Below are 23934 nucleotides of genomic sequence, written 5' to 3' on the forward strand. Positions count from 1 at the left end.
CACTATAAATCATGATATTGATTTTTTAATTGCATTTTTAGTCATTTTATTGTTATAACTATTATGTCGAATCTAAATTATTCAGTTTTCAATTTTTGAAATAGTAATTAAAGTGAAAATATGTTTGTTTGTACGTATTATCAATAAAAACATTAATTTGACACCACAATCCGATATAAAATACAATCTCATTAACTAATCCAACCATACTCTTTGGCACGAAAAACTATTACTTTATGAAGTGTGATTGCTAAGAGAAATCCGAGATTTTAGTCTAACAGCAACATTGCATTTTCATTTTTTGTGGGTTTCTTGCATGGATCTGTGCAGACAAAAACAAAAATGCCTAAGACTTGAGAATCATCTTCAGAGATTCTAGTTCAGGGATCAATTCAGATATGTCAAGCTAATCACATGACAATCGACCTATAGTCTAAAAAGAGTGATCAATTATATAATAAATAGAACAATACTTACAACATCACAGGTTTGGTTACGTCAAACTTAGATCATCGTACAGCTGGCTGTTTATCTACAATGACGAAACAAATTTCAGAATCAAATTCACCATTTCAGCATCATAAGCAGGCCCTTCCATCTCGAAGTGGCTTACTCCCTCAAGAAGACAGGTCTCGACACGGCCCGCTGCAGATTTCAGCTTGTTTTTCAGCTGCTTAACACTGGTGAACCCGTCCCGAGTTCCCATCACAAAGAGTTTCGGCTTTGGCGATCTTAGAATAGCTTTATGATGTCGTCCAAAGAGGATAGAAGCCATCAGACCGAACGGATACCCCAAGCTCACATAACCCACAACTTGTTCAACCTTGTCAACCGCAGAACCAGCTATTGGAGCACCTGTTCCATAGAATTTCCCATCTCAGTATTGTTAAAAGTGTAATCATTCCTGTTTTTGTCCCATTGTCCTAGAATGCTGAAGATGAAGACAATGCTATAATGTGAAGCTAATATTCAGAGGAAGAGAAGTTTCTCGTGTCCTAAAACAGTCAAGATTAACAAAAAGCTTGCTATGAAGCTCAGATCAATGGTAATAAGAGCATTAATCTCTTCAATAACTTGAACGTTGCATATCTTATTTGAGAAAGCTAATAATTCTTTTACCCAAACCGGAATCAGCCGAGCTAATCAAAGAGCAAGAGCAACAGCAAGTGCACTTTTCTAAACTACATACCAATATGCATTTTCTGTACACCAATTTCTATACACCAATCACACTGCAAGTGAAGTGTATTGTATTGTTTAGTCCAAGTTCGGCCAAACCCGCTCCGGGTTAGAATTTTCAGTATGAAAAAGATCTTTCTCAGCTTCCCCAACAATCCAAGACTAGATCCTCGAATCTTCTATTTCAAGTTTTCAACTTCAGAACTCAACAACTTAATCACGCTTCAAGAATCATCTTCTCAATTTTCACCATCATCATAAAACAGCTAATGAGAGACAAAATCAAGAACCCCAATACAGGAGTCACCGAACATGAAAAACCAAAAATCCACAACACCATTCACAAAACAAGATAAAAAATCAGTACCTGCGGAAGAACCCACGAGCAGAATGCGATGAGCAGGAAGATTAAGAGAAGCCCATTTGCAAACCGCGATAACATCTTGAATTTCTCTGGAGCCAGTGAGAGAAGGCTTCCCGGTGGACTTGCCCACGCCTCTCATGTCAAAGGTTACAGCTTTATAGCCATTGCTCGCCAACCCGCTTGCGATTCCTCGCAGAAGGCGTTGGCATCCGCCCAATATTGAATAAGGGTGAACCAAAACCACCGTTGGATTATCTTTGCTGCTTTCCTCCTCCTCTTCTTCTTCGGGCTCGAAGATTTTTGCGTGGAGTTTGACTCCATCGCTCGTCTCGATTGTGCAGTGTCGAACACTGCAGTTCACCTCGGACATTTAGGGATTGCGGCGGAAATTGCTTTTCACTCTTTCAAGTTCTCTTTTCAAAGACATCTGATCTGAGTTGATTAAAACTTAATTATGTAAACAATAGGAAGAAAATGAACTTTTTCCATACAGAAGCACTGAATATGTGTGTGTTTGTGCTAAATTTGAATAATTGCAGTGCAATGAAATCAAACATTATCATTTTTTTCATCTGGAAAAAGGATTTTAAGCTTCTTAGCTGCGTATTTTTGGATACACAAATTTGAAAGAATTTTCGACTTCATACTAATAATTTATCAAATTTATTTAGATAAATTCATAGCACACAAACTTTAAATCCAAAAATTCTTTTTGAATTATATTTTATAAAGTCTTTGTTTCGATCGAACCCAAATTATTTCATCTAAATATATTCACAGCAATTCTTGAACGGCATTTTGTTTTTCTTTTTTTTTACACCCGACACTCTTCCATTAGGGCTTACAAGAAAATTATCAAAAGAATTGCACAATCTTACAATTTTACCCCTCAATTAATGTTTTCATGTAATACTATTGTAATATGAAGAAAAAAATTATGATGATTTAAACCTCACTTTATATATTTATCTTATTTATCCCTTTATAAGTTCAAAATATACATAATAATGTTAAATAAATGATAAATTTAAGATTTTATTTAATTTTTTTTATTTATATTAGCATTTTTCGTCCAAACTTTAATGAAAGAGAATTTTTTAGGTGTATTAAGTGTAAATTCAAAATTTTTTTGAGGATGCGGGAATTTAAGTGTGATTAGCCCTTGAAAAATTTCACAAACATTTTTTTTGACGAGAATATTTCATGAGAGGAAATAACATGAAAAATTTCACAAACAAGCATTGTTATGAGTCATTCCCATAGGTGGAATCAAATCATGAATGGGGACGTATTCCACTTCTTTACAACTAAGTACAGCTAACAAAATTGACAGATTTAATGAAAAAAAGGGGCCGCCAGCCAAACCATTCTGCAGCTCCATGGTTATGACCTACATATCCTCTATATTCCACACATATAACAAGCCTACATGAAATTACCATCAGCTGGCTTTAGGAATGTCAAGGTCTTTAAATATGAGGCTGTCCACTCCAACGCCCATTGCATTCAGACCGTTGTCGACGTATATGACTGCACCGGTAATGGCAGAAGCCAACGGTGATGCCAGGAAGGCTGCTGTGTTTCCTACCTCGTCTGTCCAATTTGTGTCTCCAGAGTCAATATTTTTTTAGGGGAATGAATGAATGTAAAGACAAATAGAACGATTTTGTACAGTTTACATTTTAGTGGTGTCTTTAAGACTTACCTGCTGATAATTCTTTCTGAAGAGGTGCGTTTGCTATGGAGTAATCGATCATCATGTCGATGAATCCAATAGCTTTTGCAGCCCGGCTTCTTAATGGGCCTGGATATTCGAGTAGGAAGTTTAAATTCAGTATCGATAAATTTAATGCAATTTTAAACTTGAGTATAGATTTCAAATAAGGTTCCATGCTGTTTTGGCAAATATGACGTGATCAAATAGCAGACAATACTCAGGAAAGATATTGAAAATCAAGAGAGAGAAAATGGAAGATGGAAATACCAGCAGATATAGTGTTCACCCTGACTTTATGTTTCCTTCCAGCTTCAAATGCAAGCACCTGATTGATTCGACAATGCACCTATTAATAAAAAGCGTGGCAAATCCAAAGTGAGGGAAACTTCAGTAATTACTATTAAAATTACCCTTGTATCACTCTCTAGCGCTGCTTTTGCAGAGCTCATACCACCTCCGTATCTGTTTCATGTTAACGATTAAAGTTATCTCTACTCTCTCTAGGAATGTTAATTTCAAAACAGAATAGCAGGAGACATGGCAAAGCAGAAATACCCTGGGATGATCCTCTCAGAAGCAATGTATGTTAGAGAGACTGAAGAACCACCTGAAGCAAAAACCTCATATTAAATTCAAATAGAAAGTTTTGGCAAACTGATGTTTTGGTTGAGAATTGGATCTAATTAATCGAAAGACAAAAGAATGCAGGAACAGGAATTGGACATGCCTGGGTTTATAATTGGAAGGAAATGCTTCAATAAGGACACGTAAGAATAGCTTGATGCAGATATTGCTGCAAGATATCCCTTTCTTGAGGTTTCCAGCAGAGGTTTGGTTACCTAGTTATAGATCGTTTCTTTAATTTAGAAAAAAGGGCATAGGTTAATATCAACATAATAGTTGTTAACGCAATATACCTCTGGTCCATTAGCAAGTGAGTGCACAAGAATGTCAATGCTGCCAAAATCCTGTTTTACACATTCCGCTACTTCCTGTGAGATATTTCAGAAAGCGTCAGAGAAGCATGATTCATGAGTAATATATGTGTGATAGAAACTTCTTTGTATTCTGGCCAGTTCTTTCAAATATAGACACTAATATCACACATGTAGAGCTGTTCCAACCATCTTCACGGACAATAGCCATTATGCGAAAGGACTTAACAGTTTATCAGTGAATCTCCACAGGTGATGGTGAAGGAAGAAAATTCAAAGTGGTGCAAATACTAGTTTTACCTTGACAGTCCAATTACTGGATCCAGCATAACGTTTGTTCGCCTTTATCTGCATAAAGTTCATAAAGACAAAATTTCAGAGCAGTTATATGGCATTTCGAAAAATGTACAGGTATAGTGAAATAATATATGTGAAAGTTACATCTTCAGGAACATCTTCTGGACTGTCAAAAACTGCATCTAACGCATAAACTTTAGTGATCTCCATTAAAGAACCATCAGGCAGCCTGAAATGAAAATCTTTGTTAGCAGAAGCTACTTATCCCAGTCACTGTGGCATGTGGGGCTATAAATAAATAAAGGCAGCTTAGATTCATACACGCGTGATTCATCAAACTTGCCACGGCGTAGACTAGTTTCGAAAATGTTTAAAGCCTGTACGATAATGCAATAATCAGTTTAAATTCAGCTACATTGAGTAACAGAAAGCTTGCATCTCTGCAATCTTAGCTATTTACTTACAGGAACCCATGTCCCAAGGAGAATTTCAGCTCCTGCTGCAGCTAGAGATTTCGCAATAGCCCAACCATATCCATTGTCATCAGCCACACCAGCAATAAATGCTCTCTTACCTATGAACAGCATGTACAGTTAATCTTAATGAATGACATCTACTGCCTTGTCCCATCAAGATATGGAAAAACTTACACTGTCATATACATATTATCACCTTTTGATTTCATTTTTTCGGCAAACAAGAAATTATGATAAAACAATAACCTCATAAAATTTTGAGGACCATAATACACAAGAAGCATCTTCTTAACTACCTGGAACAAATTTGTCCAAACAATAACACGTTCTAGCTGAACAAACTTATCCAAGGCTATGACATCATTTTGCCGGTAACAGCTTTCCAAAACATTGGGGACTTGGGGGATACAAGGTATCTATTTGCACTCTTTTGCTCTTTTACTTGGATGGCACAGCTTTCTTGGTTTAAAAAAAGTTTTCTTTATTGTCTTTAACAATTGTTTCAGGTTCTATTTACTTCAGGCATGTCAGTTGCACCCTCTGTTTTAGAGTTAAATGTTGGTCCATTAAAATGCTCTTAGAGAATTTCCTTGCCTATTATGAAGGAAGCAGAAACATAGATGCCAGAAGGAATTAAGTATGGCTATCCAAAATCCTGAAACGACAAAAGTTCTGGAGTTAGATGACAAAAGAGATTAAACCTTTCAAATCGATGGGCAACCCAGAACCAGAGGCAGGCTTGTTTTCACCAGGTTCAGACATTGCCTTTACCACTAATTTGTTGAATTTTGCAGGAGACGATGTGAAAGTGCGATTAAAGTGTTGTCCAAATGATATATGGCAAGCACTGGATAATTTAGCCCATGATGCGCCAAAAGAATTGATGCCAGCATTCGCCACACCTCCTCTCAAAATTCTTTGAGCGGAGACAAGAGAGGGTCTTGCCGCATTGATCTGCAAGCTTGAAGCTGCAGTAGCTGCCATTTTGAATGTGTATAATCTTAAGGAGAAGAGTGGTAACCTATGCAATGAATTCAGGTTAGAAACTAATTCTCCAAATGACACTACAAACAAGAAGCGTGCAAGATGATACACCATTAAGAAACTTAGTCATGTCATCCTTAGGCTTCTTAGAAATAAAAAAGCTGAATTCAAAAAAAATTGGGAATGCAGCTCTTTGTGTATTTTCAGAAAGTAACCAAGTTGAATATGTACAAAGATAAACACTTCCACTGTCTTAAGTCCACGTACAAGATATAGATTAGGTCCCATCTAAAATTTCCACAAAACAAAAGATAATTTAACTAGATTAACCTTCTTTATGCATTACTCTAGGGAGTCATATTATGATCTTCTATCTCATTCAAGCCAACTAAAAAAGCCTTCTTCAGTCCTCCTAGTTCCTGAAAACTGTGAGATTCATGTTTATAGTCATATGGCAAATCATTTTTTTCACAAATACCATTACCACCAATTCACAGAAAACACATATTCAAATCCACTAAAACAACTAATTCAGTACCAACAATGCGCACACTCATCGACGCAAAGCTCTTCGGTATTTTCTGTCGATGATACAAAAGTTTCTCTTTTACATTATTTAATTAACATGTAGCAAAGGCAGGTAAATTATCGTATAATAGAATAGAGACAATCATCTGTTTCATTCCACTAATATTCCAGAATCCGAAAATCTTATCCAGTGCAAAAATGCAACGCAATTTCCCACATTCAGTAACTTCAATTCAAACCAACGGGATTAGGGCACAGCAAGTGCGACAACTGCGTCAAAGCAAATGGTTTTGCCTTATCTTTCTGTAGTTAAACCCAGTGCTTTCAAATCAAACTCACGACCTCATCTTATCAAAGAATCAACCCTTCCTCCTCCACTCCCATTCTAACAACAGCAAGAATTGGCCCCAGAAAAGCGGAACTCACACACAAATCGACGAAACTTACGCCAGCACAAAGCATTTCTTGCGTACTAAACCACGAAGACAAGAACAATGCATCTAAATGCTCAATTATACTACTGAAACACAGAAAAATGCTTACAAGCATCGAAAAATTAAATGGGCCTACGCCAAAACCTTTAAATTCTGCAAATACATTCGCAAATGGAAACAACCTCACCATTTTTTCACACAAATCATTGAAGCAACAAAAAAAACAAGTGTATGAGCATGCGCATACTCGAATACAGAGAGAGGAGAAAAGAAATACCTGCTCGAGTTTGAGGACGCCAACTCGAATTCTTGATTTTCGTCGATGAAACCAGAGGCTCTACCGACTGTCAGTGAAACGGGTTTAAAGCAGAGCTGGCAGGGGCAGCAGTAGCTGTTGGGGAGCGTTACTGTTTAGTGCTGGCTTTTGAAATTAGCTCCAGATCCGGCGTCGTTCCATGGGGGGGTTTTAATATTTTAATTATACACTTTTTTTTTTCTCAATGAGATGAAAGGAAAGTAAAATGATGCATGCAAGCTAAACTTATTCACATATGAAAAATTATAGTGCTGTTTTGAGTTGTTTGGCATAATTTTTTATCCAAATTCAATTGATTTTAATGTAATTATCTCCCATGATATTAAAAATAAGTAAATTATTCTTTATATTTTTTTAAAATAATACAATATACGTAAATGGATAAATTATTGTATTTTAAAAAAGACATGAAAAGTAAATTACTAATTTTTTTTCATAAAAAGATAATTTATTTTTTCATAATATCACATAGGTTGCTGGTATTTTTTCAGAATTCTACTATACATTACATCTTATTTCATACCCAAAAAAATAAAATAACAAGGAAATTGATATTTCTGAGTTTTTTAAGGAACAGGTAAATTTCTATTAAACCCCATAAACCAGTCTAATCCCAAATAATACATCAAATCCAGGCAAGCAATTCTTCATAGTTTATACATCAAACCAAGGTTGCATTCCTTCCAAATGGGTACCCTTTCTCTCCTCCGGCCCAACCCATCACATGAGGATTCCATTCTAACAAAGGCCCATTAAAATTCGAGACGAGGCGGATCATAAGTCCATCTCGAATTTGATAGGGCGAGTTTCGGATCCACCCAATCCGCCCCATTCCCACCCCTACTTTCAGAAGTATGAAGATCTTTCTATTGTGATTAGTGACAATCTGTTCATAAATTAACAATTTAAAAGGCTGAATTTTAGTCATTAAATTTGTTATGTGATCGGTACACAATTTAAATAAAATAATAATAATAATAAATAATAGAAAATGTGAGAATATTTTAGATTGATTTAATAGTGTGAAATGTCAATGAAAAACAGTAGAATGAAAAAGGACAATGAGTGGAAGTGGGAAGACAGGTTTAGTAGATTTGCCTCCACTGCAGACAGCATCTCTTTCTAGGTTTTGATGTATATATGTCATTGCTATATAGTGTAATATATACATATATGGAGGTGTCCTTGTCTCCTGCCCCTGCCTCAAATAACCTCTACTACTTATTCAGGGTAAATTACACTTTTACTCCTTATACTTTTTATCGAAATCAATTTTGGTCCTTAAACTTTTTGAGACACGAATTTGGTACCTAATTTTTATAAATTTGTGGTCCAACCGTTACAATTGAGGTTAAAGATGTTGAGAAGGCGGAAATCGGATGGACCAAAATAGTAATAACTTTAAAGGTTATGGACCAAAATGTATAATTGATTAAATTCATGCTTTAAAAGACTTAAGGGCCAAAATCAATTTTAATCCAAAGTATAAGGATCAAAAGTGTAATTTACCCATCTATTGCTCTTTCCATAACTCAACTTCCATATGCAATTTCTCTTTCTTTTTCCTTTTAGAAATAAACACATCAAAATATTTAAAATTCACAATTTTTCAAAATAAATAAATAAAATTACATAGTAATAAATGTAACCATGAATTGTCTAATACATCATATTGTATTTGATATAAAAAAAATATTATAATTATAAATTAGCTACCCGCACATCCGATGAATCTCATAATCGGAATTAACTCTGATCTCAATCAGATTATCAAGTTAATTTTTCGAAAAAGCCTTTCAAATATAGAATAAAATAAATAAAATTATATTAATTATTAAAAAGAAAAAGAAAAAAATAAATAAATAAATTTGAACTTTTCAAAGCTGAAATTGTTAAAGAGCAACAGCAGGAGATTTACTCGGAGTCAGTTAAACTTCCGAAAAAAAAAAAAGTCTTTATATTACCTACGAAAATCAAATTTTTGTCCAAATATTATACCCTTTTTTATAATTTATTATTTATACACATGCAAATTTCTCTCATATTTTATCATCTTTTTCATACTAAATTAGTCAGAGGAATTGCAGTTAATTGAGATGTTGGTAATTCAATATCATCGAACAGGGTAGTGAAAGCTTTCAGCTGCAGGCTCAGTTACTGATCGGTAAAAAAAAGACGACCAAAAAAACAAACACTTTTACCTAAATATTGATCACGTGCCATAAATGACAATAGGTTTTACTGGCCTTGAATTCTTTCCGGCGAGTCGAGTGATTTTCCGGCCATCTTCCCCGTTTGTTCTTGTCGATACGCGATCTTCTCCGTCGCCGGAATCTGCACGCACTCCGCCGGAGCTCCTTGCTCTAGCTCTCGTCAAGTTCAGGAAAAGGTAAGTATATAATTGTCTCATTTATGCATGTTTCTTTTCATGTAGATGTTAAACTCACCCGAAATTTGTTGTATACTTTTAATCCTATTGTTTACAGAATTTTCAGAAATAGTTTGGTTACTTTTGAAAATTCTACATAATGTTTGGATTCAATTTTGTTTTATCTTCGAGATGGACCAAAACATAGACAATGTTTACATTGATTTGCTTCGGAAGTTTTGGTGGTGTTTTGAGATTTTTTGAAACAGAATAATGAACAGTAGTTTTGTCTCCTACTAAACCACATCAAACATACCATACTTATTTGATATTATCTCCAAAAATAAATCCAAACATATACACTATCTGTAACACTCTCTCTCTATCTCCACAAATCATATCAAAACAAGTTAAAAATGAACCAAACATAATGGAGCTTTTTTCCCACCAATATTCTAATGAAAGTTAGCACGAAACTGATAGTGAGATTTCTTTATAAGTTATGAGATTATTTTCGCATGAGGACAAAAATAGTTGAAAAAGTGCACGTGATCAGCTTAATTAGATACATTTTTTTAAGTGAAATTTTTAAAATTACACGACAGAATTGCTAAAATAGATTTACACATTATTGAAATTGCCACTCTTGTACAGAATTAAAATTACATTTTTTTTTCCGTTTTCCAGTGTGGAACATATATACATGTAACGTTATGGACACAAACGCACCTCTCAAATGTTAGGTATACATAATTCATGGGATTAATGTACGTAGTACTGTTGATTTGAAACATACACTGTTTTTGATTGTCTTTTTAGTGCAAAGTCCTAGACTAGACAATAGGAGGCTATTGATTTTATCATCAAGAAAAAAAAGAGTATTGAATGATGAATTTTAATGAAAAAAACAAACTTGTAAGAGAAGACATGCACATTGTAAGAAGATGAGAAGTAACACTTATAATGTACATCATTATCAAAGAGTTCTGGCAATCCACTTATACACTGTTTGGAGCTGTGAATATTCAATGAACCCATAGATAAAGCTCGTTTTGTGGCCAGAACTCGAGCTCACCGCTCTCGTTACGTTCCTTCCACTCGTATTTTCTTTATCTCGTATTGGTAATATTTGTTTTCACCCAAACAATGATTTTGAAAATGACCTGTTAATGTGCCAATCTTGGTGCCTTTTGTTGCTTATAAATGTTGCTAGTAGCTGATGCTGCTACTTTAAGTATCAACTTTGGCTATATCAATAAGGCGGTCTTCGTATCATCTTAAAGGCACGTTCTTTGAGTTATTTTTTAAGGGGATCGTTGTACTAATTATATTGTCTTAAACTCAAAGTCCCTCGTCAGCATCTCTGTCTTGCAATAGTACTGCAAGATGAAAAAGCAAATAATTAATTGCATTAATTAATAAATGTAATTTGTGTTGAATATTGCAGAGGAAGCTTTGATTCACTCCAATTGACTCCCTTACGGTGATCATGGACACAGCTGCCCCAAAGGTTAGTACAGCAGCTTGGTTCCTTAAATTTTTTCCAAACTTTTCATGTTTTTCATGTAAGAACTTATAACACGTAATCTTCCTTAATTACTTCTGCTTATAAAGAGCATTCCTTTGGTATATACATGTCGTCGGAGTCAAATCACAAACTTGCCGTGTGATTGATCATTTTGTAAATGATAAACCAATCACACAGTAAGTGTGTTGCACTCACGTATAATTGGTTCAAATTCGACCAAACCTGATTTGAACTAGAATTTTTGTTAGTTACTCGACTTAGTTATGGTTCAAATCTGACATTTCAGGGGATCGGAGCCCTCAATACCCGAGAATCACAACCTGTAAATACTGAAGCTTACAACACGGCAAATGCCAAACACTGCATCAGAAACAATGGAACAGGAGGCTGGAGTTCAGCATTTCTTCTGCTAGGTACTTCTCTTTCTCATTCATCTGATTCAAGAACATCATGAGATTATCAGAACCTCATTACCACTACTTTTCCGACAACCTTTGTGATATCAGAACTTTTTTTACAATGCAGTAAATCAAGGGCTTGCGACACTAGCTTTCTTTGGTGTCGGGGTGAACTTGGTTTTGTTCTTAACTCGAGTTCTTGGACAAGACAATGCTTCTGCAGCTAACAACGTCAGCAAATGGACCGGAACTGTCTACCTGTGCTCACTCGTCGGTGCCTTCCTCAGCGACTCCTACTGGGGCCGTTACCTTACTTGTGCAGTCTTTCAAGTCATATTTGTTCTGGTAATACACATAATGTCACAATCAGACATCATGGTTACTTAGCAAATACCATAATTGATCACAAAATGAACATGCTTTTCTGAATTTTCAGGGCCTTGTGCTTTTATCGTTATCGTCTTGGCTTCTGCTGCTGAAGCCTGTGGGCTGTGGAGACGGCAAACAGATCTGCGTGCCGGCTACTTCATTTGGCTCAGCCTTATTTTACTTGGCTGTGTATTTAGTGGCTTTTGGCTACGGCGGCCACCAGCCCACCATAGCCACCTTTGGTGCTGATCAGTTTGATGAGTCTATCCCCAGGCAGAGAAACTCTAAGTCTAGCTTCTTTTGCTACTTCTACTTTGCACTCAACACTGGCTCCTTGTTTTCAAACACAATATTGGTGTACTATGAGGATTCCGGTGAATGGACGCTTGGCTTTTGGGCAGCCACAGCCTCAGCCGTCCTGGCGTTGGTGGCGTATCTGCTCGGTTCTAGGGCGTACCGGTATATTAATCCCTCGGGGAACCCGGTAAGGCGCGTGATGCAAGTGTTTACTGCTGCAGCCAAGAAATGGAATGTAAAGATGCAGGAAGGGGAGGCGTTGCATGAGGTCGAAGGATCGGAGTCTGCCATCAAAGGAAGCCGGAAAATCTTCCATACCGATGGATTTGAGTAAGATTTCAAATTATTAAGACTTATCTTAACTACCCATTTCAGTTATATCTCTTATTATTTTTGAATAATTAATTACACCAATCCTCCTTGTTAGAAAATTAATTTTTTCATTTCAAATCATGTTGCATATCATGACAGGCTAGTCAGTGTAATTTCGATTATAACTGTAAATATGACTTCTTGTTCCTTAATAAGGTGTCTTGACAAGGCAGCAATAATAACGGAACAAGACAGGCAGGGCCCGGCAGATCCCTGGCGCCTCTGCACCGTAACCCAAGTGGAGGAAGCCAAATGCATACTCCGAATGCTACCAATCTGGCTCTGCACAATCATATACTCAGTAGTCTTCACCCAAATGGCCTCCCTCTTCGTGGAGCAAGGCAACGTCATGAACTCCACCGTCGGCAATTTCCACCTCCCTCCCGCCAGCATGTCGGCGTTCGACATCTGCAGCGTCCTCCTCTGCACCGGCATATACCGCCAGATCCTCGTCCCTATAGCCGGAAGGCTCAGCGGCAACCCCAAGGGCCTGACGGAGCTCCAGCGCATGGGAATCGGCCTTATCATCGGAATGCTGGCAATGGTCGCCGCTGGAGTAACCGAAATGGAAAGACTCAAAAGAGTCATCCCCGGCGAACACGACAGCCAGATGAGCATATTCTGGCAGATCCCGCAGTACGTTTTAGTTGGGGCGTCCGAGGTTTTTATGTACGTTGGACAGCTCGAGTTCTTTAACGGGCAGGCGCCTGACGGTGTAAAGAGCTTAGGAAGTTCGCTGTGCATGGCGTCAATGTCGCTGGGGAACTTCGTCAGTAGCCTGCTAGTGAACATGGTGATGGGGATCACGGCGAGGAACAACAAGCCGGGGTGGATTCCGGCGGACTTGAATACCGGCCACATGGACATGTTCTATTTTCTGATTGCAGGGCTGACGGCGGCTGATTTGGTGGTATATGTGGCGTGTGCTAAGTGGTATAAATGCATTAATCTGGAGGACACTGACGGTGATCATGAAGGTGGGAAGGTGAAGGATAATAGCAAGACAGACCAAGAGATGGTGAATAGGGTTTGAGGACCGAAAATTATTAGCACAATCAGATTTGGTTAAATTAAATTAATTACATAACACGTGCGATATATTTGTCACATGATTGAACACTTTAACTTATACATCAATCACCCAATCATGCGACAAATATATTGCACTTGTTATATAATTAGTAAAATCCGATCAAATCTAATTTAAGGGTTAAACTTCTCATTTGACAAGTGGTATGGAACTATATATATAGTTAACGTGATTTTGTAATAAAGTTAATTATGTTAGCTAGAAATAAGAGGAAGTGAGACCCCTTCTACTTTGATGAGAGATTGAAGGGGAATGACTGCTTCTCTTTTAACTTTCATGTACAAAATATCTTATTTAAATTAAATTTAATCGAATTAAATTTTAATAATATGATAGGTACAATTACTTACTATATGATCAATTATAAATTTATTAAATTTGATCCGAACTAAAACTTTTCATATTCTGCAAGAATTGATGCCCCTCCCCCAATTCTTGTATATAAGTTTGCCATAATCAATGAAATGTATTTATTAGATAAAAATAAATATTAAATGCATTAAATATAAATTTTTAAATTTACGTATAATTATCAAATGTTACAGAGGACTTTGTAATTATCTCAAAATCAATCATTTCCATGTGGTGAGCTCACTGAAAGATGAGTAATTTTGACTGGGAAAGTTGACTTTGTTCAGCCTTATCTGATCATTTTCAACTTTCATCTCATCTAATCACATCATTTGTTCGTATTTGCTTCCTGACGTGATCATCATCGTTGCTGAAAAGATAGCAAATCTCATGATTATTTACTTAATTTTTTCAACTTTCAATAGAAATTACGAATTATAAATAAAATATAATAAACTCATACAAAATAATATAAAATCTTACAAACTAACGTTTTGATTAATTATTCTTTAGAAAACATGATAAGCTCGTTATAGCGCCGAGATGCAATGCGACTACAATCAACTCCGTATAGTCAAATTATGAGTTTATTATTGCATAACAAGTCCGTATAATTTGTATTAATTCAATTTTATAACCCTTCTTTAGGATCAAACGATACAGTTCGTTTCATTTGAACTACTACCTCCATGGTGCCATATTCGATCATATATCACGTTGTTCTTGAATCCCAACAAACGTGATGGATTCTTGAGATATTTGTGTTTGTGCAGATTTGGTGCCACTAATATCAATACCTCAATTTATTAATTAAGAATTGCAATTTATGAGAAAATTTTCCAAAAAAAATCTTTTGTTCTTTTTAAGTATGATTCAAGGCCTAAAAGCTACAATAAATATTCAATTATTTGAAATTACGATTTAAGGATGCATAATTAAATAATTTCCGTGTTTGATAATTTATAAAATCCTCTCATATTTTAGCAAAGTGCATAATTCTATAAGAGTTATAATAAATAAAATTTAATAGGGATCATTACACTTTCCTACGTACCCTGAGTTTGGTGTAATTAGACGTAAATTTTCTGTGGTTTGGGAAATTACATCTAGCACTCTTGAGGTTTGCTTCCGTTTAACAAATAAGTCTCTCCATTAATCAAAATTTACCGAATTTATTGCTACTAACAAAAAAATAAAATAAAATAAGTCTATATTTACCCACAATTGACTTATTGAAGGTTAAATAAATCTTTTTATTATCAAATTACCCTCATACGTCTTCATGCATTAATATATGTAAGGAGATATATCTTCACCGGTATAAGGGTAGTTTAGTCTGAAAAAATAGTTTAAACTACAATAAATTAGTAATAAGTCAATTGGGGGTAAATGTCAATTTGCATTCAATTTTTCTATTAACATTAGTAAATTCAATGAATTTTGATTAACGGATGAACTTATTTGTTAAACGAAAGCAAATCTATGGAGTGCTAGATATAATTTTCCAAATCACGGGAGATCTATGTATAATCGCACCAAACTTTAGGGGCAAAGAGTGTAATTATCCCAAAATTTATATTCCACAAGTAAAGAATTATTTACTTTCATAATTCGCAATGATTTGGGTTGAAAAAATATATCAAATTATTTGAAATTAGATTGAAATCAGTTGATAAAAGTCCGTTTGCACTTGAACAACATTTTTTGCACAATAAACTTCTGAGTTCGACTCGAGTTTAATTTGATTAGTGAAAAAATAATAAGTCATGCTAAAAATATCAAAGTATAGAAATCCGACTCATATTTGATTCAATTAAGGTTTGTTTAAATTTGATAAGATCAATAATCATATCAAATTCAAATGCCATTTTAAAACTCGATAACAATTTAAATAAATTTAAAAATTAATATATTCAACTCGATTCGAATCATTTTGAGTGAATGATTCCTATTTTGTAGGTAAAGAAATCATTTATATATTATGAGTCAACTCATAAAAAAAAAATTTGTTATTGTTAAGTACTAACAATTTAGACAAATTGGGGCATTCGTAAGGAATTGAGAAGCCCAACTTGTTGAATCTCAACTGAGCCCAAACATTTAGGCCCAACAATGGCCCATCTAAACCGAAGGTTCCCGCGCGATCGGAGCAAGATATAAACGGCCGTGTTAGAAATATGAACTTCAGTTGGATGACGCGCTCGTCTCTCTCTCTCTCTCTCTCTCTCTCTCTCAAGAAATCCGTTAGCCATTCTGCCAATTTATTTGTACTTTCTCTCTCTAGGGTTCGTCTCGCTTTGTTAATCATTTGATCTTCTTTTCTTGTGGTTTCTATTTGTAGTTCTCGATTCTCACTGCTCTTTTTCTTGAAATTTAAAATCTCTCTCTCTCTCTGTGCGTGTGTGTGTGTGGAAGTTTTGTGTAAGTTTTTCTTGTTGGTTGAAGGAGAGAATTAGGGAATGGAATTGGGAGGCTCGAAAAAGAGAGGTGAAGACGAGGGTGATGGCACTGGCGATGGCGGTTCCAAGAGATTCAAGCAAGGTCCTTCTCTTCGCTTTTATGTGCACTATCTCTGTTTCTTTCTGTTCTTTTCTTCTTTTCTTTTTTGGGTTCCCCTGTTTTTCACGTGAATGCATGTGCGTTGCTTGCGGTGAACACTATAGCGATGGGGAAAATTCCTTATCCTTGTGCCTGTTTCTTGAGTCTTGTCAAGCATCTTCCGTTTGGTTGGTTTCAATGCTTCTGGTTCTTGTGAGATGTTCTGCGTTCATGGCGCTATCTTCTTTCAGCGAGTTCTCCGTTATTATTGGGTGAGAATACAAGTGTATTTTGAGTTTGATTAATTAGTGCCCTTTTGTGATCTTCTAACCGAATGACATAATTTGTAAGTCAATTAATAAGCTAAAAAGGAACACATGCTGGAAAACAATGGAGTTTATGGGATCATCTGCCGCAGTGCTAAAACTGGTTTTCTTGTTTAGTTAAGTTCTGAGGACATTTAAGAATGCTTCACACTAAGTACACACTCCTTTGGCCAGTAGATTCGTGCTAAGCTGGAAGTCCTGAACCACTATTTTCTATTAGAACATTGCTATAATGGTGTATATGTTTCTTTAATTTTTATACTTCTGTTGTTAATGGTGATGAACGTATGGCTCATAAGATGTTCGTAGAAGTTTGGACGCATAACAACTTATAGAAATTGTAACTGAGGAAGACTATTAATATTCTGCAACAGAAAAGGAGTCTATTACAACTGGTATAAGAAGGACGGTGTTGCCATGCAGTTGGTTTTTCAGGTTCTAACTTACCCATTCAAATTTAGTAATTTTCATGTTTTTGTAATGGTTGCAAAGTGGCATCAATATTTTCCTCATGTTCTTTACATTATTCAAACTAATGAATTGAAATAAAAAGTTTGTATGACAGGTGGTATTCTTTGTTAATTGTTAATGTTGGCATTTAAAAGGCAATGGATGATTGAGCTTTGCAATCAAACACTTGATCAGAGAAACAAACCGGCTGGTGAATGGAAATGGCTCGTTACTGAAAGTACTGTTGAATTACTTAGTTGCTTGGCTGATAGGTGATTGAAAAGATTAAAAGTGGATTCAATTATTTTGTATCAGATTAGTTATAATGCTGTTCTGATGCAAAAGTTTCTTGTGCCATCTTTATGAATTTTGATTGATTTTTCCTTTTGTTGCACTGAACTGGAAGTAGACAAGTTGTAATTTGTTTATTGGTGATTTGGATACTTTACACAAAATTAGATTTTTCATGTTCACCTGTAAATATCGCTTTATTTGCATGCAGCCCTTCTGGGTGTTCTTTGGGGAATAGATGCCAGTTCCTGCATTATGTTCCTGGTGGCATCAAGGCTGTAACTCAAATGCTCGGCCGCAATCCAGCCCTTCCAGCTGCTCCCAGCCATCCAGCAGTTCCTCCATCTTTTCGACTTGCATCAGCCATCCAACCTCAGTTCTGCTATCGATTCAATACGGCAGGCGGGTGCATGTATGGGAAGAGGTGCTATTTCTTGCACAGCAAGCATGAGCTTGGCAGGTCAACAATGCCATTTCACGGGAACCTACATGCTATGGAACCAATTCCACCAAACCGTGGGGCAGCAGCCAGCTTCGAAGCCTCTGCTACTGTTAAGATCAGTATTGATGCTTCTATGGCAGGAGCCGTCATTGGCGTAGGTGGAGACATGTCCAAGAAAATCTGCCGCTTGACAGGAGTCAAGTTATCCATAAAAGATCATGAGTCTGATCCTAAACTACGAAACGTTGAACTCAAGGGTACATTTGATCAGATCGGACAGGCCAGCCAAATGATTCATCAACTTATAATCCATGTCAGTGCATCATCAGGATCCGGCATAAAGACCCCGGCAAGCTCTGCTTCTCGCAAGTACTACAAAACGAAACTTTGTGAGAACTTTGCTAAAGGACCTTGCAACTTTGGAAACCACTGTCTCTTTGCACATGGAGCAGAAGAATTGCGAAAGCCAGAGGTGTGAGTTCTTATGTGCAGCTTTGATTCTCCTATTCTGATCTTGTTGGTGGCTTTAGCTGTTGTCTGTTTTCTCCTCATCACAGAAAGGGGTGGATGTAATTGTTGTATCAATCGACTTCTCTACATGAAATTTTAGTTTAGCTCTGTGGTTGTGTTTCTTACTTGATGAGGATCTCAATTTTTCATATGATTATATTAAAAGCATTATATTTTTTAAAATGAGAGACCAATTTTATCATGCACAATGTATTCTAATAATTATATATTTTTGAGTTAAAAACATTTTACCCCGTGATATGAAGATGGTGTCAAAAACACCCTTTAAAAATTAAGATATTGCTTCTATTAGATGAATATAAATAAAAAACACTTTGAATATGATACCTTTTGGGGGGAAATATTTAAAAAAAAAAATCTTCAGCGAAAAAGATTATTTACAACATATTATCAACTTCTAATCTTTCATATAATTTGATTGTAGGATCTTTTATTTTTCCTTCAGATTACATTATTAAATATTTTCTTTATTTAAGAATTTCGTATTAAAAAATATCCTTTCATGTTGGTGTTTTAATATGACTAATATTTTATTATAATTACTTAGTGTGTTACGTATTAATATTTAAAAAATGTATGATTTATTTATTGATGTGGTGAAAATAATTTGGTATCGTATTTGTTGATATTTTGACTTAAGATGGGCTAATATGATATATAGATTAAAATAGGGGAACAAAATATATTTATTTCTTTATTAAGGTATAGTATTAAAATTTATATCAGTATGACCAATCTATCAAAGTGATTAGGATGTGCCACTTTGAATTTATTGGAGTGTGGAGTCTGACCAATATTTATAAGTGTTTTAGTATAAATAGATGGTGTGCGATATTGTATTATAGTTCACATCCTAGTAAAAACTGATTTCGAACAATCGTATAATTAGGTATAGTTGATAAGATATTTTTATCTTTTTCTCAATATTAAACTTCCGCACAAGCATATGCATATATTAATATAAATGAAGTTAGTCATACACTATTAATTTATCTAGAGAAAAGGGACAGTTCTGCACAAAAATATAATAATACGTAATAAATATGTAATAAGAGGGTGTTCGGTTAACTTATTTAAAATATATTATGCTTCCGTACTTCTTTAAGATGTTTTAAAACTTATAAAGTGATAGTTCTTGTTTTAAAAATAAAATTCAGTATTTGGACAAAATAAGATGATGGAGCTTATAAGATGTCAGTAATAACAATTTCACTCAATCAAATAGGACCCTCGTACCACCATTATAATTGTACTACCAACAAACATAACATTCACAAATTAAAAAAAAAGTTTTCGATTTAAAACCCCAGAAAAAAAATCACCGTGCATAAACATCCTCCACTTCCATTCACCGCCATCCCTCAAGCAACATTCTCTCCTCTCAATCGGCTACTTATTCTAATGTCAATCAAATATATTTCATCAAGAATTGATCATTGAATGAAATCATGAAACTGTAATTTATTCTAATTAAAGAGCAAAATGTCAACAAAAGATTACTTGTAACAAAATATAACCATGTATAGTTGGAATAACAAAATACTTTTTTATTTGTATCCAATATTAAATTTTTGCACGCATATGTGCAAATAATATTAATAATAATAAATAAAGATGGTCATACACTATTCAACTGGAAAAAATGGATAGTCCTATGCAAAAATATGATACTATCATGTATAGTATAAAATGTTTTACTAAGAGAATATTTAGGTAAACTTATTCAAAGTATCTTATGAGCTCATACGTTTTATATATAAAAAGTTTTTGGAACTTATAAAACGTTAGATTTTATAAAAATAAGATCTTGATGTATTTGGATTAAATATTCTTATTGAAATTGTAGAATGTTAATAATGGTAATATCTTGTAGTGATTTGATCGAAATTGAAGGAGTTTATAAGCTCCTAATATCTTATTTTTTAATCTTATAAGCTCTTTTCTAAAAACTTTCTCATTATGCAACACTAATCATATATAACAAGAAACTTGAAAGGCGTGACTTAATGTATCATAAAAACTTCGAACATTCTGTGCAATCAAATAGGGGAACATTTGGCAAACACCAACTATCAAATTAGCATTAAAATTGTTCAACATCAAACCAACATAATATTTACAAATGTTTTAGAAAAAAAAAAGAGTCTAAGATTTGAAACGCAAGCAAAGAACACCATCCATGCACACCCTCCACATCCAATCACCGGCATCCCTCAAGCAACATCCTCTCCTCTCAGTCGGCACTTCTCTTGGCCGTTCGTGCATGACGCAGTCCACAAGCGTTGCAAAGCGTCTGCAGAAAATATTGTAAACAAAAGTTAGACATAAGTTGAAAAATAAATTAAGATATATAATTTAAAGTGACTAGAGAGTTAATCATGCATTTGAAAAAGATAAATGTGAAACTATAGATCAAGATAGTTCTACGATTCAAAATTAAGAGAGGAATGTTAGGCGTATAGCTTTTGTGTGACATTTTTATTTATGGATACAAAAATTATGTAATTAGTGGCTTTATATTACATACTTATATGTACTTTGCCAAATATTTATTGTAAGTATAAAAAATATTACATAACAATATGCGTACTTTAGATTAATATGTATTCTATATTTTCATATGTGTGATACTTTTTATTGTAAATAATAAATATTTAGTTTACTTGTATATGAACCCATTTGTGCATTTTAGTTTTATTACTATTTGTCAAACATATGAATGAGTAATTTGAAAAGTATTAATTCAATTTCTTTTCTTATTTATTTAACATAATAATCATAGAATAATATATTAAACTCAATCCTTTATTACATATTTCTAATCCATTTCTAAGTTATTTCCATTCTTACCCAAATTCATTAATGCACATCAATATCCCTTTAGGTTATTGGATTATTTAGTAAAGAATCTTAGCAAAATGATGATATATTTTTATTTTTTAGAAATAAAGAAGTATTAAATCAACCATATAAATTAAAAACAAGATTAGAAAAATAAATAATAACAAAGTATTTAAAAAAAAAAAAAAAACCTTACTTGTGGACCATCCGGGCCCTTTCTCCAGAGAGGAGTACTCACAACACCGCATTCTCGACAAACTTTGTCGTCGTCGGTGTTGTGCCTTCTGCGTGCTGCTGCACGATTTTGAGGCACAATACCTTGGTAGAATGCGATGTTGGGCGGGTCATGTGCATACGCGGTGCCGCCCGCTTCATTCGTTCTATGTGCTGATGACGAACCACCAGCCTCACCAGTATTGCCCTAGTTGCATTCAAATACAAAATGATACAATAATTGTCAATCAATCCTCATGGCATATAAGCAAAATAGACTATAAATGTAATTATTATTCAAGTATCAAACAATGTTAATGTTCAATGATTAACAAACATTTATATAAAAATTAATAACATAGAAATATGTGCACACCAAAGATTGCCTTATTTCTAATCTTTGCATAGCAAATGTTAGTGTTTCATGAATGAGCTTAATATAGTTAGTTAAAAAGCCTTAGCACATAAATGTGCATTATATGTGCAATATTATACTCTTATAAATATTATATAAAAATATATGGTAACCATGGTTTAAATTTAATTTTTTTTTCCAAAAGTCCACTTAAAATATTTGAATTTTTAAGTACCAAAATTATATTATTTATCTTTCTTTTAGAACATATGAGTAGAACATGTAAAAAGAATTTGGTTTCTATTTCTCACATTTTTGTTTGAGTATTAATTATTTGATCTTGATTAGTAATTTATGGATAAAATATTGCTAGATTATTGATAATGGATTATTTTGTTCTACATTAAAACTTAAAAATGCTTGCACAAACAATGAGTTTCGATTTATAAACTCTTTTTGCACAAAAAAAAAGAGATATAAAGCTATTTTTTAAAGATATTAATTTTGAGAAATGTGTTTATGTAAAAGTGATTTTCGTATATAGATGTGCAACACATAAATGAGCAAAATAATTAAACTTATTTAAAACTTATAAAACTTGAATAGACATTCTAGAATACCTTTTCTTCTGGAGGTTGGCTATCGTAGCCCGGCACTCCTAGTCTTAACGTAAGATCAACTTTGGCAGCTCGATCATCGTTGGATGGTGCGCCTGTCTGAGATTTGCGGTCCATTCTTCTAGTCGAGATGAAATGTTGTTTGTTATCTAACAAGAGAAAAATACAAATTTATATATATTTTTTTATAAAGTATGAATTTCTTTCATTAATAATCATCTATTAATTTATCAAATTCCATATACCATAACATCATGAAGCAAATAAACTTTATTTACTTTGAGATTTACAAAAGATCTCTTGAGAGTATTCTTGAATAATAATAAATTATATTGAATATTATCTAAAAAGTGATCAAATACTTTTTTTAAAAAAAAGTAAGTGATAGAAGGACTTCAATCAACTTGTTTCAATTGTGCAGTATTCAAGCAACTAAAGAATTTTAAAAAATAATAATAAAATATTCATAAAAATTACTTAAAATCAACATTAGATTGGGAAGATTAGTCAGATCAAAACATAAATTAAAATGATAAAAGAAATATTGGTCCCACAACGCCGCCATATCAATTACAGTAAATGTTAGGAAGACGGCGCGTGACGACAAAAAGAGGCAATCGAATGGCGACAACATAAATTAATACACAGATTATTTCTATCATACAAAAACAAAAGAAAAACAAAGATACGATCAGATTTATGTCCGCAATCAAATGGATCAAATAAACCAATCTTTTAAGATTTTGATCAGTACATTAATTTCCATTTTTGTTGCAGGAAAAAAAACACCATCTATGAAATAATCAAGATCACTCTATACTTTTAAATCATGCATCCTTCCAATGTAAGCAAAACATATCAAAATAAAAAATTTACACAAAATCATCCACTCCCCCCCACAAACACTCACACCAAATGCAAACACACATAAAAACACTACAAGAGTTTGAAACCTTAAATTTGCCAAGTGAGCACTACACAAAGTGATCCAAGATGATTCTATGGTGAGGGCTACCAAGGGGGAGGGGATATTAATAGGGCTGTGAAAATAACGTTGATTGCAAGATGACAACTCAGTGTTTATTGCTACCAGAAGGTTAGTAGCCGATCCGAGCTGTGATTAGCTAAATATTTTACCTTTTCAAGAATTTCAGGGACTAATAATTTTGGCTGAGTCAGATATTTATTGAGTGCTGTTGAATTCCACTGTCATTCATACTCACAGAAATTATTACTTTTTAGATGTTCCATAAAACATGTGAAGCATTTAATGAGCTTCAAAGAAATTCCAAAACTGACAGTTTCTAAATTTTTCAAAAAATTTCAA

At 34.3% G+C, this 23934-nt stretch overlaps 4 protein-coding genes across 4 annotated transcripts; 2 read left to right on the forward strand and 2 right to left on the reverse strand.

The window, feature by feature from the left end:
* Positions 1 to 429: 429 nt before the first annotated feature.
* Positions 430 to 2094, reverse strand: LOC105163537 (alpha/beta-Hydrolases superfamily protein). The gene is made up of 2 exons (XM_011081930.3): positions 1547 to 2094; positions 430 to 855 (listed from the first exon to the last, which is right to left on the reverse strand). The coding sequence occupies exons 1-2, from the start codon at positions 1911 to 1913 to the stop codon at positions 533 to 535; spliced, it is 690 nt and encodes a 229-aa protein (XP_011080232.1). The 5' UTR covers positions 1914 to 2094; the 3' UTR covers positions 430 to 532.
* Positions 2095 to 2769: 675 nt separating this feature from the next.
* On the reverse strand, positions 2770 to 7350 carry LOC105163601 (enoyl-[acyl-carrier-protein] reductase [NADH], chloroplastic). The gene is made up of 13 exons (XM_020694176.2): positions 7192 to 7350; positions 5670 to 5989; positions 4957 to 5066; positions 4814 to 4869; positions 4637 to 4721; positions 4496 to 4543; positions 4178 to 4252; positions 3988 to 4099; positions 3816 to 3867; positions 3671 to 3722; positions 3528 to 3585; positions 3249 to 3347; positions 2770 to 3136 (listed from the first exon to the last, which is right to left on the reverse strand). Exons 2-13 carry the CDS (start codon positions 5950 to 5952, stop codon positions 2985 to 2987), a joined length of 1182 nt encoding a protein of 393 aa, XP_020549835.1. The 5' UTR covers positions 5953 to 5989; positions 7192 to 7350; the 3' UTR covers positions 2770 to 2984.
* A 3638-nt stretch (positions 7351 to 10988) lies between these two features.
* Positions 10989 to 13924, forward strand: LOC105163536 (protein NRT1/ PTR FAMILY 7.1). Its single transcript, XM_011081929.3, has 5 exons — positions 10989 to 11108; positions 11413 to 11539; positions 11652 to 11869; positions 11961 to 12520; positions 12719 to 13924. The coding sequence occupies exons 1-5, from the start codon at positions 11088 to 11090 to the stop codon at positions 13593 to 13595; spliced, it is 1803 nt and encodes a 600-aa protein (XP_011080231.1). The 5' UTR covers positions 10989 to 11087; the 3' UTR covers positions 13596 to 13924.
* A 2281-nt stretch (positions 13925 to 16205) lies between these two features.
* On the forward strand, positions 16206 to 18688 carry LOC105163535 (zinc finger CCCH domain-containing protein 31). The gene is made up of 3 exons (XM_011081928.3): positions 16206 to 16544; positions 17242 to 17302; positions 17820 to 18688. The coding sequence occupies exons 1-3, from the start codon at positions 16463 to 16465 to the stop codon at positions 18526 to 18528; spliced, it is 852 nt and encodes a 283-aa protein (XP_011080230.1). The 5' UTR covers positions 16206 to 16462; the 3' UTR covers positions 18529 to 18688.
* Positions 18689 to 23934: the final 5246 nt, after the last annotated feature.

The sequence above is a fragment of the Sesamum indicum genome, linkage group LG6, assembly GCF_026168435.1.
Source record: "Sesamum indicum cultivar Baizhima isolate 11 linkage group LG6, ASM2616843v1, whole genome shotgun sequence".
NCBI classification, from domain to species: domain Eukaryota; kingdom Viridiplantae; phylum Streptophyta; class Magnoliopsida; order Lamiales; family Pedaliaceae; genus Sesamum; species Sesamum indicum.